Genomic DNA, 14215 nt, shown 5'->3' with positions numbered 1-14215 from the left:
AGCAGAGCTGCTCGAGTGGTGCTCACCTTCCTCTGGGGAGACACCACTGCAGTGCCACTGGTGGGACATCACCTTGGCAGCAGCCTTAGATGTAACAGCTGTGTTTTTACATTCTACCAATTTAGTCTCTAACTACTGCATGTCATAGTACCTGCTGTAGGGCTTAGATGCTGTAAACCTGTACATTTTTATGTACTGCAATACAGCACAGACATTATGACACTACAAGTTTCCACAAACAATTTGAAGCAGCAGAAGCAGCAGTCCTGCACCCCCAATACTGCTGGCCACCCTTTTCCACCCTCACTTAATCTGTTCTCTTGTAGAACCCAGTATTGTGACACCAGGCAATGCAAAAATGTAAGCAATGTTTTCTAAAGCTAGCTGTATTTATTGGTATTCAATCTTATTGCAAGCTTTTGCCTGGATCTGTTCAAACACTTGTTCCCAAGTGCAACCACGAACACTTCTGCTGGCCTAAGGGAAGGGAAAGGATGGGGTTGAAAGAGCAATGGCAGTAGGGATGCAATTTTCAGGACAACATTGGCTTGCAGGAGACTCAGATGCTTGTGGAACCTGCTATTTAAACATGAGTTTTTTGTGCTTAATGTACGGCCGCTTTCAGTTTTTTCAGGTTATGCAAGTAAAGTCGTGTTGCAGTTTTGACCTGTAAGGCAAGATTTGAATCACCATATATACAGAAATAATAAAAATGAAAAAACATTTACTCCAAGGCAGCTGCACGAAATGTATCCAAGTATTAAAATGGTTCTAAGTTTTAGTTAAAACTTCATAAACTATTAAAATGAAGGTTTAGAAACTACCCTCAAAGTTCTTGCATGTTGCTTTTTCCATATTCATCCAGTTTAAATACCTTTAGTACCACGGATGCAAGTGCAAGATGAGAACTGGTATAATCAGTTCATCTGAGGCTCTGCAGACTGACTGTGCACAAAGACTGTAATTAGCTGCTAAAACCACAGGCTACTAAAACTGGGTGCCAGTAATCTTTCTAGGGTGCTATATTTACTTAGTCTATCTTGGTGGTGATCTGTAAGAGGTTTAAAGTAGCTCTCAAAGGCAGAGTTGGTGTTTGAATGGTCATTGTTGGGAAGCAAGAATCAACATTTGGATGAATAAGTACTGAAAAAGGCTACCTGGTATGTTTGATGCAATGGGTGCTGCTGGATCAGCAGATGACATCAATGCTATGGAAATTCACCACTGGTACACAAAGTTTATGAAGGAGTGCCCATCCGGACAGCTTTGCCTGCATGAATTTAAACATGTCCTGGATCTACACGGACTTACTCCTGAAGCTAACAGCTATGTTGAACAAGTATTTCATACATTTGACATGAATAAGGTAAGAATTCATTCTTGACTTCCTGGCTTTCTTATGGCTTTATCGTTTGATATCGTTTGATGCACTCAGAGCTGTCTGAGAGAGCTGCAAACTCCCTACTCAGAGGTAATGGAAGTGATTCAATAGAAACCTCTGAGCAGATAAACAAGAGTGGCTGGAAAACAATGCTGAATGTTCCCAGTATATTTTGCCAATTTGAAAGTTTCATACAGTCATTCTAACACACACTGATAGTTTCTCATCTTTGAAAACCAGATTTTTATTATTATTATTTTCAGTGTGCATTAATAATTGAAATTTTTATTTATAAAGATGCTTGAAAAATCTAAGGCAGTGAGTGTTCAGCTAGATCCATAGGTATTAATGCTTTCAGATTATGCAACATAAGCACAATAAGATTCCTTCTGTCACGGGGTTCATTCTGAACACCTTCTGTGTCTTAATTCAGTATCAGTCAATCCCCCTTTTCCAAAGGCACATCTGGTTTTGGTACATCATCCTCATTTTACTGCTTAACAACACAGGTCCTGCTAAAGATACATCCAGCAGCTGATAGATGCATTGTTTTATATTATTCCATATAGATTCCTTCCAGTCATGAGACTCATCTAGAGTTATTTTCCCCTTAAGCCAAGGTAACACTTTCTACCAAATGTGACAAAAGGAGTGATCCATCTGTAATCCCTAAAAAAGTCAGAGAAATTAGGCTTAGGCTGAATTGTAAATAGTACAAAGTCAGCTTTCAGCTAATAGAACAGATGGGCCCATCTTGGTATAAAAAATATCTGAAAAAAACAATAAAGCATTAGTCTTCTCTACCCACATTACTTATCCCAATGAGTTCAGAGATGTAATGAAAAATTTGTTATTACACAAATTACTTTAATAGCAGTTTAAAACTGGTCCAAATAGTAGCCATAACTGCCCCAGACATTCTTCTGTTCTAGAAATTACCTTTCTGTTCTTCATTATGGAATTAATTATTCTTGTTTCAGAAAATGTTGGGAGTATAAGATACCTTGTGTGTTTTTACATGCAACATTACCTCTGTTACACTCTTTTCTTGTGTTTCCATACACATCTCCACTCCCAATTCTGCTTGCTTTTTTGGAATTATGTAATTCTTTCTGCCACAATCCTCAAGGACTCTTCCTATAAAATCAGGCTCCTTGCATGCATGCTCTTTTCTTCCCACTGCCAATTACCAGATGGTTAAACATACTAAAATTTGATTAAGTAGTACCCCCTAACTCAATAAATGTGCTAATTACAGATGATGAGCAAACTTCCAGTCAACAAACATGAAACCTGACTGTCAGAAATTGTTAATTTGAGGCATTAAGTTCCCCAGAAAAGCTTTATGACTGCTAACCTTTCTAGACAGCACACAGAGACAGTGTCTGAGCTCACCTAAGAGCTTTTCCAGTTTAATGTGTACTGCAAAAAGCCCTTGACGCTTCAGTGCTCTTGAAAAGGTGGGGAGTTTTGGGTGTTGGGGATTTTGGCTTTTTATTTTATGGGAGAACACCTTTTGGTTTGTTGGTATTTTAAGAGTTCCTAATTGCCTTTCTCCTACTACAAGTAGCTTATCACCCATGGAGTATTTTGCTCAAGTTATCTGAGGAATATTAAGATGTATGCCTTAAACTTGTCAGGTTGTACACACATCAGTTTGACTCTTCCTACCAATCAATATCTCATTTCCTTCTCTGGTATCCCCAGAACTTTTTTATCAATTGGTGTATTTCCACCAAATTTCAAGGTGTAGGCATTTCAGTTAATCAGTTCTAATGTTTTCATAAAACTTGGCAGCTGGGTAGCAGGGACACACCCAGAATGAATGCCCCATTCATGCAGAACTAAGCTTTTCTTCATTGTTTAAGGCAACAGTTGGCTGACAAAATGATCAGGCACTTGTTTCCTTTTACCTAGAGAAAATACAGGATGGAGCTGGGGTACCAGTGTTTGGGGTCTTAGGGGACAAAAGACTTAGTTTGTATGTGTCTGGGCTTTTGTTTTGCTGTTCCCAAAAGGGCTTGTTTAATTAATGTTCCATGTTAGACAGAAAAAAGATGCTTCAGGTTTTTATCAGTTTGGAAGTCTTCCCCTTATTTTAATGAAATTTAACCACGCTTGGTCCTTTAGGGTTTCATAAAATCCACTGTAAAACTGCTTATATTAGGCTTAAAACCTCATTATTTAATAATGTGCTCCCACTAAATATCTGATATTCATTTCCTGTTCTGCAGGATGCTGTAACAATCCTCCAGTAGCTACTTCTAATCTGAGGCATAGATTTTATTGTGTGCTTTCTTAATTGAGCTGTTGCTCAGCTGCAGCAATAGGACCAGGCAAAGTTATTTAGAAGGCAGAACAGGAATGGCACATTTAGAATTGTCAATTACATAAGATTGTATAGTCTATATCCATTTGGAGATGGAAATAAGATGAAGAATGGGGCTTCCATTCCCAGAAAAATGGCTGGCAAGTTTTAATTTCTGCCCAATCTATTTGTATAATTTAGTAGTTGGAAAGGTTTAAACACTTTGGGAAATGAATCAAGAGAACCAGAATGTTTTATCTGAATGTTTTACTTTTTCCCTTTAAATACTAATTAAAAAATCTATTTTTTATTAAATGGCAACAGTGTAGCTACATTATTCAGATACAATACGTAGCATCTAGATAAGCTGCAGCTCAGTTTTATTCTTTTCTTGCCTTGAATAAATTTTTACAAAAGCCTCATTGAAAACCCTGTGGCAAACAAAAACCAGGACCTCTCAAACAGCATGCCAGGATTTCATAAGTTTCCTCTTTGGCATTCACACTGCATCTGTTTAGTTAGACACGATGTGTGTATTTATCTGTTGTAATTTATGTTTCCTGTGAAGTCATTTTGTGGGGCTCAGGCTGGCTTAGGGAAACGATTTACGTAACAAGCAGAATGAACTGTGGCCATACCAGATTGCCAAGAGAAATGCATTTGGGAGTTTTATGGCTTGGCATGGCTTTCTCAGGAACAGTATCCTCATAGTAATCTTGGTCATTCCGACTGCATCAACACTCCTAACAAGAGCATGGCTCAGGCAGAGTACAATGGAAAAGCATTTGTCTGCTGGATTCTGGTCTTAATGCAGAAATCCAGCTCAAGACTCCTTTCTGTGCTCAGCAGAGACAAAGGATCTTACTTCAAGATGACTCAGCTCTTTCCAAGTTAGGTGAACCTGTTGGAGTCAGTAAGTCAGGAGTGTCTCTGAATTCTTCAGAGAGAAATCAGAGTGCAGGGATTGAATTCAAGCTTTCGGATGGATTGAAGTATGTTAAGCCACTCACACATAAAGTAGAGCTATAAGTTTTAGTATAAGCAAGCAAGTAAGTAAGTAAGTAGAATAGGTTTTAAGTGCTTTTAGTAAGTAAAAGGTCTTAGATACCAGTGTAGAAGTTCGAGTTCTAGTGAATGTTGAAAAACACAGTCTTAAATATTAGGGGTTCTGTGGAGACTCCAAGAACATAGTTTTAGAGCTTAATAAAGTTTTAGAGCTTTATAAAGCTATAGTAAGAATATTGCTTACATTTTTCAGTTAGAACAAGACAGACCATATGCACAGTTTATACGTAGCCTGGCATGTTAAGAAACTAGAATTCTAATAGGTTAAGAAGTGGTGGTCCGAGTTTGTGTCTTAGCTTGTTAGGAAGTTTCTATATAAGAACATGCATTAGGGAGGGCTAGTGCTTTTTGCCATTTGCTTTTTGCCATTGCTTTTTCTTTGCTTCTGCTTCTATTTGGGACTTTATACCAAAACTTAGCATGGACTTTAGTGCCTGTGACTTTTGCTTTGAGAATGATGTGCCTCTGCAATAAACAACTTTACAGCAACTATTAGCAGCTTGGCTCATTGATGAAAACAGCCCAATAAGTTGGGTGCTTAAGAGCACCCGGAGGTTTAACCTCACAAACCAAGTCTCTCTGCCCTGCCTTATACACCAAGGAAAAACAACTTACCTGAGTCAATGGAAACTATCTTTCTTACCAGAAGATTTTTTTTTAAATCAGCTTATGACAAAATCCTAATGTAAATCGAGGTTCTGAAGTGGCATAACACATACAGATGCAAAAAGCCATAATGCCATTTTATTTTGACGTTGAAAATTTCAGCATTAATTTTCTTTTGTTTTCTTCCTCCTGTCCCCTCCAAACATTCTCTACTCTGAATTCTTCATGATAATTTTCTGTACTAGAGGATTAGATTTTCTCTGCTGCCATGGTGGTAAAAATCACTGCTAGATCTATGACATTAGTGGACAAGGCAAAGAATTTGAGATTAAATTTCTTGTAGCATGTATGCGTTTAGATTTTAGGAAATGAGATTCCAAGCAAACAACAAACTTAGCTATCTGCAAGCTTCTCCCTGAACCTGAAATTGCTGAAGATGACTCTGTCAGCTTCCAGTTTCTATGATGACAAAAGTGCTATGCTTTAAATATTCAAATTTCTATCACTTTATTATCTGAAAACCCATCACTGAGCCTGTGAACAGAACATGTGTGTTAAGTGGATTATGCAAATGAAGAAATATGATTACTTTTTACTGTCTCCCCATGCTCTAGCTGCTTCAGAATTATATGAATACATCTTGCTAGTTATTTTTAATCTTAGGATTATAATAGGAAAAGTACTTATACCACGCTTGGTTTAGATGGGATGTTAAATCAAAGTGTGTACTTTTAATTGGAGAGTCATGAAGAGTTTGTTTTCAGTAAGAAGTTCCCAAATTTCACTAGCTCTGATTTATACCCTTTCTTCAGGTGCTATCATGTGAATTTCACCCACGTTTATATTTAAAAAACCTGATATTTTCTGTGGGAGATTTCTTTGAGATCTGAACAGTTTTTTCCCAATGCTAATGATGCTGTATGGTCTATTTCAAGTTTAGCAAGAGTACCAAGGCTACAAATCTGACACAAGCTCTTATACGACATAAGCATAAATGTCATGTTTTGCCTTCAAGATCGTCCCTGCAGAAGCACCTGAGAACACGTCAAGGTCACTCCAGACAAAGAGAAGGACCCGCCTATTGACAAGTCCTCCAAAAATCTCCAGAATTAGTTTGTTTCCTTGTAGGTGGGGCTGGATGAGAGCCTTAAAACCCTCAGGTTTTCCCCTCTCACTACTGGTAGGCTGTGTGAATATTTTTGTCTTCATTTGCCGTTTTAAAAATTATTTTCCCCACCATTTCTAAAATAAATTCTGTTCAGAGCTGCATTTTTAGACAGTTACAATTTTCTTTTCTGGTTTTCTTCTTTATTTTATCATTGCCATTTTTATTCTTATTAGGAAAAGTTGAAAAAAGTTATACAGCTGTTTTACTTCCCTATTCACCTCATACAAAAAACAACTTTTAAAGCTAGGTAGTGGAAGGAAGGCAGACTTCAATTTTTGCATAGATCAGAAAGAAGATTTTGTTATTTCAAGAAGATAAACGGAAAGAATTGACAAATGGAGTGGGGAAAGTGCAGTCAACAAAACAGGAATAGATAGGAATAAGTAGATAACAACTTTTGAGGAGAGAGGAGAAATAAGCGAAATGTAAAACAAAAAGCAAAATTTACAAAATATACAAAAAAGTATAAAGAGATGGGAAAAAATGTTCAAGGAGTAGAAAGAGGAAATAGTGCCTCATCCCTTCTTTGTACATTAATTAAAACCCTTGTGGAACTGAAATGCCAGCTGTGGAGAAAAAGTGTGGAAAAGATAGTTAAAATCTTAACAAGAGATTCATTCTCCATCAGAAACAGAGCTCACAGTTGGACAGAAACAACATAATAAATAAATTAATGTGTTTGTTTGCTCACTGCAGTGAGAGGGGGCTGGCAGTGTCAGCCACAAGATGCAGCCCCTGGAGGTGTCTCTCCACAAAGCCTCTCCAGTGTCCCAGAAAAGCACTGGAACAGGGATTACTGGACAGAAATATCACCGTGCTCTTTAGCAAGAACACGAGCCCTTGTCTTGCGAGCCCAGGCCACTAGGAGATGCCAGTGGCTCAGTGTCTGCTCACCTTGGGAAAAACTTCGGGCACCAGGAAGTAAAAAACAACCAAAACAGCTGCAACTAATTAGGGAAGACAGCTTCATCTTTTAATTAAATGTTTGCTGATGACTATTGGCTTGGCTTTCCTTTTTCCAAAGAGCTTAACTCAGGGGATTCTATCGCTAGTAGGAAAAAAATGAAAAATAATTTCAAATTTCTTCCAAATAGCTGCTCTGTGTAGGTAGATAAAAACAGGAAGCCAGGATTTTGAGTAGTTTAAGGATCTATATGTAGCATTATTAACGGGAAAAATCCTATTTATCTAAGCTGGAATCCTTCATGAAAACAGCCTGTGGCATCAAAACGTTGTTGGGGTGAGCATTAATTTGGATCTATCAATATTATTGAAGATTTCTGGGGATACCCCCATCTAGTTCATCAGCGTGGAAAAGTTAAGTTATTTTTTTTCTTCTTAGTTCTCCCAGTTGGAGCTAGGACATTTCACTGGCCTCTCAGATTTTCCCTGGCTGAGAAGACTCTTTGCCTTCATTTCTAACAAGACCACTGAAAAGTAGCAGGGATTGTTAGTCCCACTTGCAGTTCCCTGATGCCCACCAGACAAGGTGCAGCACAAGCTCTTGCCCACCCAGAGTTCAGGAAAATCAGTGAATTCACAATAGCTACTAAAGGAAAATATTCCTGACTTATCCTCCTGACAGAGGAGGATGCACCTCTTCAGCTGTAAACCTTGATGAAAATAGCAGCTTCAGCAGTGGGTCCTCGTTGTAAGTCATGAACTCCAAATGGAAAATGTAAAATTGGTATCTCAGAGCGCTTCCCATAATCATTAAAACTGAAGGAACGGCAATACAAATGGTTCTGTGGGAAGGATAACACTTATTTCATTATGCATGGTTTGCTGGTTATTTATAGATATGGGCGCACTGTAGCATGTGTGGCTGAAAACACCCACAAAATTAAGTCTGTAACTGGTTTAATAGCAAAAAAACCCTTTCTAGGCTGGGCTCTGCACAACTTAGATAAGCACAGTTGACTTTCTCATCACCAAGATGTGTATCACTGAGCTATACTCATAATCTCCATGTCAGGAATAATGGAGCAGTACTACATAAAGAAATCAGACATAATAGGCTCTTATGGATGTATTGTTTTAATGGTCACTGCCTTCTGTTTTAGTTTTAAAGCTATACAAAATCTCAGGGAGTTAACTGTTTGTACAGCTATAGTAGCAGGCACACAAGGAATGTGGCTGTGAACTAGCAAAGCCGGGGCAGTGCTTGATCAGTGTTTTCAATGGGAGAATAATTCAGCAATTTTGTCACACAATGGTGCCAGGGTTTAAGCACCACAGAAAGCAGAAATGACCTCTCTTTTCCCCAACCCAACACTTGAGTTAGCAAGAATCTGTGAATCCTCTTACCTCTGATTAGGGAGTTGTGTCCTACTAGAAATTTGTCTCATTGGGGAGAAATCTTTCTGGTTTATAAAGGAGAAAAGTACAGCTCTTAAAAGCAAGCTACATTCTGATGAAGATAAAAGAAAGAAAGGTCAGCTTGGTCTTCCTCTTTGTATCATGCATAGAAGAAATGCAGAACTGAGAAGCTAAGCACTCATTCAAATAGTTAGAAAACTGTAGCGTGGTCCATAGGGAGAAGATGGTGATGGTTGGGACCTAATAGTTTGCATCTTAAAAACCAAAAAAGGCAAACAACAAAACAGCAAAAACCCTTAACACTGAAAGCCTTCATAGGTAAATTTTCTGACTAGGATAGTCTGTTCTAGCTTTTCTGGGAGGACAGCCTTCTCTTTCCAAAATTTTGTGTCTTGTCCAGATGCTTCTCTTTCATTTGAGCTGTCTAGGTGGTCTCTCTGAGAACACCTCACCCAGACCTGCTTGAGGAGGTAGGTTGTATCTACCTTAAGAGACATAAATGGACTCTGAAGTTGGTTACAGATGATGAGTGGCTGCATGCCCATGGGGAGGTGGAAGGTACTAGAGGGAGATGGCAGGATAGGGGGAAGGAAACCATGCTCTAAAGCCAGGAACATGGGAATGCCTGCAATGGTGCTGCCTCTGGTCCTGCCCACACAGCTGCCCCCTGCCACTCAAATGAGCAGTGGCAGATCTCCATGTGTACCCAGCACTGGTAGGATCCAACACCTGATAGCTATGGAATGCTGGAAAGAAAGGGATAGAGAAAGAGAGAAATGGAGCAAAGTACAGGAGCATGGGCTGAGTCACACAAGCGAGAGATGTGGCTTTTTTCAGAGAAAATGCCACATAGAAATTGCTGAGGAAGGAAACAGAAAGTGGGGCTGGACTGAGCTGATGCAAAAAGTTAATTGGGAAAGATGACATGAATTTAAATAGAAATCTGTAGGTAAGCTTTTTATTCAAACATATGTAAAATTTGGCATTTGCCACTTCATGTGATAGTAGTTCTCTTTTTTGTATTGCACATCAAAGAGGTAACATTCAGCTGCATCTATCAGAGGGGAAAGATGTGTGTCCTCCTTGTTTCAAAACACAGGGATGTAGTATGGGCTGCTGACTGCCAAGGTATCGCTACTTTAAATAGTTTTCTGCTTTCTTATATTTCAAGTTAGCTCCTGATCACCCTGCTGGGAAGTTTTGTTTTGTTGTGATATGGAGTTTTTTCAAAGGCTCAATCTCTATTTTCCACCTCTGTCAAAAAACTACCTTTTTTCACTTGTAAAGAAATCTAAATTACATGATCCCTTCTAAAACTAAGAGCTTTCATACCATTTTCAGAGCTGAACTAAGGAATCTGATTTTTTTTTCTCATAGTTCCCTACAGAGACAGCTTTGCTTTCCCTGCAATGTGCATTTTCTGTATGCCCGTGTTGTTGCATTGATTGTCCTTGAACCAGAAATCTTTATTATGGGACTACCATTTTCAGTGTAAGTGCATAGTCCCGGTGTTTCCTGTTTGTATGGGGGTTTTTTGATTCCCCGAATATTGTACAGATTCCAGAAAGCTTCTTGGCATCTCAATAGATACTGTAATTTTATCCTCACCTTTTAGAATCAGCTTCATTTGGTACAGACCACTCACTAGGAATTGTTTCACTGGGTTTCCTATACACAAACTAGTCTCTACATCCATTGTTTCAGCATTCTTTGGAATGTCTTTGCTATATTAACTAATCCGGTTCGGCTCCATGTTGTTATCAACTTTTCTATTTTTATTTATAAATAGAAATGCTCCAATGCCTTTGGCTTCTGGAACAGGTGAGTTCCATAGAATTTCTACTATCTCAGCACAAGTTCTGTCTGCAGCTCATTAAATGCCGTCAGACTATGCAGAAGGTTATAAATTTTAGTCTTTTTGTGCCCCATAAAACTCACTCTTTTTTTTATGTCAGGTGTTATATCAACCAAATTATACTGTTCTAGTCTCCTACTATGGGTGAGGGATGCTGTGAGACTGAACTATAAATCAGACCATTTTTTACCCAGGCATTTTTGCTGCCTTTACAGGTGTTTTAGCTGTTTTTATTAAGCTAAAGGGATTCTGAAAACAGGTATTACTTTAAAAGCATTCCAACTTTAACTTAATATTCTCTTTTAAGTCTTTTGCCAGAATGCACAAAATCTGACAAAAAGTCAGACTTCTAAGGCCCTTCTTTAAGGCAGTGCAGCAGTCTCTCATGTGCCTCAGTCACTGTGGGCACACTTCCCCAAGACTTGCCATTTGGAAGCAACAAGCAGAAGTAATATATGGTTTTTTTGAGGGGTAGAAAAGAGGAGGTGGGGGAGAAGGATCAGTATATGCAAGCAGCTCCCAAGTTCCCTGTGCCTAGAGAGAAATCCAGTGACCAGAGTCTGTACAAGGTCACATGAAGAGATGGGAGGGAGCTGTTACTGCCTGAGTGAAAGAGAGAAAAGTGGAAGGACGACTAGCATTAGGTGAGTTATTGATGGACAGTTCTTAACCTAACCATTCATGTCAAATTTTCAGCCTGCTTAAGTCTTGTTTATGATACTCAGTTGTCTTGGTTTCAGCTGGGATAGAGTTAATTTTCTTCCTAGTATCTGGTACAATGCTGTGTCTTAGCAAGAGTAATATTCATAACACATTGATGTTTTGGTTGTTGCTGTGTGGGGTTTATCCTAAGTCAAGGACTTCTCAGTGCCTCATGCTCTGCCACTGAGGTGCACAAGAAGCTGGGACGGATGACAGCCAGGACAGCTGACCCAAACTGGCCAAAGGGATATGCCATAGCATAGAACGTCATGCTCAGTATATAAACTAAGGGGAGCTGGCTGGAATTGTTGCTCAGGGATGGGCTGGGCATTGCTCAAAGGGTGCTGAATAATTGTATTGTACAACACTGTTTTTTCTTGGGTTTTATTCTTCTCCTGCATTATTATTATTAGTTACTGTATTTATTTTATTTAAGTTATTAAACTATTCTTATCTAAACTCACTAGTTCTACAGTTTTTTTCCTATTCTCCTCCCCATCCCACCAGGGTCAGGGTGGGGTGAGAGTGAGAGCACAGCTGTCTACAGTACTGAGTTGCCACTTGGTGTTAAACCAAGTTTGCTCTTTGACACAATCACTGGTCATTCCTTTAAGAGCAGGGCATGATGGCTGAAGAAGAAAGCTCAGAATTGTCATCAGACTGTGTCCCAAAGAGGTTTGTCTGCTTTTCCTTTCACCTCCCTTGTCCTTGCATGTCCTTAATTCACCCTCAGTGTGTAGCCAGCACAGACCAGCAGATGAAATGTCTGCACAAAATGTGTTCCCATTGTGTCTCAGTCACTGGGATCACACAGCAGGTCTAGGGCTGGGACGTGGTCTCTGGAGGAAAGGCAACACACCAGCTATCCACTCTGCTCTATGTTCTTTGCCTTCTGAACCAGTTTTGGCTAAACTGATGGCAATGTCTGTATCTTTCTCTATAATCTTCAGATTGGCACCTGAGTAGTGTTCAAGCTTTCTTACTCATGTGCCATATTTTGAAGTATATGATAATAAACGTGTTGATGTCCTTGTGGAGGGAGCTGAAGCCCAGACCATTAGGAGTCTGGGAGTCCCTCTCAAAAACTGACCTGATCCTATAATATTGATTGCTCTCTGGCTGAAGCCAGGCTGGAGGATGGTTGCCATTTTTCATGGGCACTCACCACCTCACAGGACTGTGCTCTTTATTTCCACTGTGGATTATAAATGAAAAGGATGAGTGGCAGTTCTTGTTTCTGCATCACTAACATCCTGTATGTTTACACTGTTATTTATAGCTCATTTCTCTGTCCTATAGTTAACGCTCCTGAGCCGCTCATCTCCTTGTATAAAAGCTAATCAGTACAGAAACATTACTGATACCTAACCCCTTCCCTGAGCTTATGGAGGAAGAAGGAATTCAACTCCCGAAGGCTGTAAAATAAAAATCAGGACTACAGCACTGACCAAGAGCAAACCTGTTTTTAATTTACTTATCAGACTAAGCTGATTCCTGTTTAGGAAGTTACTGTAAAAGATTCCACTTCCACCCAAATTCTGTGACAAGGCTGGTGACCAAAACTGTGTGTTACATCTGGAAACCCATGCTGAGAGGGAAGAAAAAGGATGCGATTTGCACACAAATACAAGATGCCACACAGCATATTTACAATAAAAAGTACACCAAGGAGGAGTCCAAAGGGCTCAATTTTTAGTAGGTCTTAATCCACTTATAGCAAAGAAGATGTAATTGTTGTTTGCATTCTCAACTTTTCCATCTTTATTTGCAGCAAAAATTATAGCTATTCCTTATAGCTATTCCAGAATTAGACTCTCATGTGTTGCTAATGGTTTGTATATAATTCAAAATCAATCACTTTTAGAATATCCTCTTTATTTTTTTAATAACAGGTATGTTTGTAGTCAATGGAAGAGTGATTAACTATAATTCGACCATGGTGCTCTTTGCTTTACTTTAGCCACAATTTGAAATCCCATCTATTTTAGACCTGGGCATTAAAGTTAATCTCTTGAGTAGAGATAGGAACTACATAAAAATAGAAACTTACTCTGTAAGATGTTTAACGTAGCCATTTAAAAGCTGTATCAACCCGAGTTGTGGTCATGAGCAAGACTTTGAACCTGGGAGACAGAAATGTGAACAGACAGAAAGGGACGCTTACTGTGTAACAACATGGGCTCCCAAGAATCATTACCAGATGCTCCTGCACAGATGCACCATTATTACAGCAAATTTATGAGAGAATGTCCATCTGGGCTGCTTAGTCTGCATGAATTCAAGAATCTTTTGGATCTTCAAGGGCTGGATCCACAGGGAGACCTATACATTAAACGAGTGTTTGATATCTTTGATCTGAACCAGGTAAAACCTTTCTTTTTTTTTTTTTTTAATCTCATACTATTTCTTTGTTTGTGAGTTGTAGCCTGCAGGCTCCTCTTTCTGCTATCCTCCCAAAACTGCTCTCACGGACAGGTTTGTCATTAAGGTGCACTAGAGGTGAAAAAGTGAGACTGTGCTTTGAAGGTTTGGATTAGGACTTTTGTTAGTACTTTCTGGGGACACTTTAAAAAATACAGGAAATAATTCTTAAAAAGAGATGTAATTTCCAGTTCATTGGTTATTCTTCTATTCATTGCTTATCCTGTGCTTGTATATAAGCATATGAAAACGTTGGTGTGCTCAAAGTTAATAAGTTCTTACACTAGACAAGGGGAAATATGATCTGCACTTAACTGAAGATGAAGTGCAATGTATGTAAATGGAATTAAATGGATTTTCTCAGCGTACTATATGGAACTTGTGGCAGAA

The 14215-nt window shown here is 39.0% G+C and overlaps 1 protein-coding gene across 3 annotated transcripts in view; it reads left to right on the top strand.

Moving 5' to 3' along the window:
• The window catches only part of GUCA1C (guanylate cyclase activator 1C), a 113518-nt gene that overhangs the window by 74503 nt on the left and 24800 nt on the right, over positions 1 to 14215 (top strand). Inside the window, exon 1 of one of the 3 annotated variants that reach the window (XM_014882023.2) lies at positions 1163 to 1366. The exons of 1 other annotated variant lie outside the window; for it this stretch is intronic. In XM_014882023.2, the coding sequence (XP_014737509.1) occupies positions 1163 to 1366 (204 nt within the window). Of the gene's footprint in view, positions 1 to 1162; positions 1367 to 13579; positions 13769 to 14215 lie in introns of those variants that run through there. One more of the 3 variants, XM_088156803.1, reaches the window with a different exon arrangement.

This window comes from Sturnus vulgaris, chromosome 2, assembly GCF_052056855.1.
Source record: "Sturnus vulgaris isolate bStuVul1 chromosome 2, bStuVul1.hap1, whole genome shotgun sequence".
Lineage (NCBI taxonomy): Eukaryota > Metazoa > Chordata > Aves > Passeriformes > Sturnidae > Sturnus > Sturnus vulgaris.
Note: the sequence above shows the minus strand (reverse complement) of the source record. Positions and strands in the feature narration are given on the sequence as shown.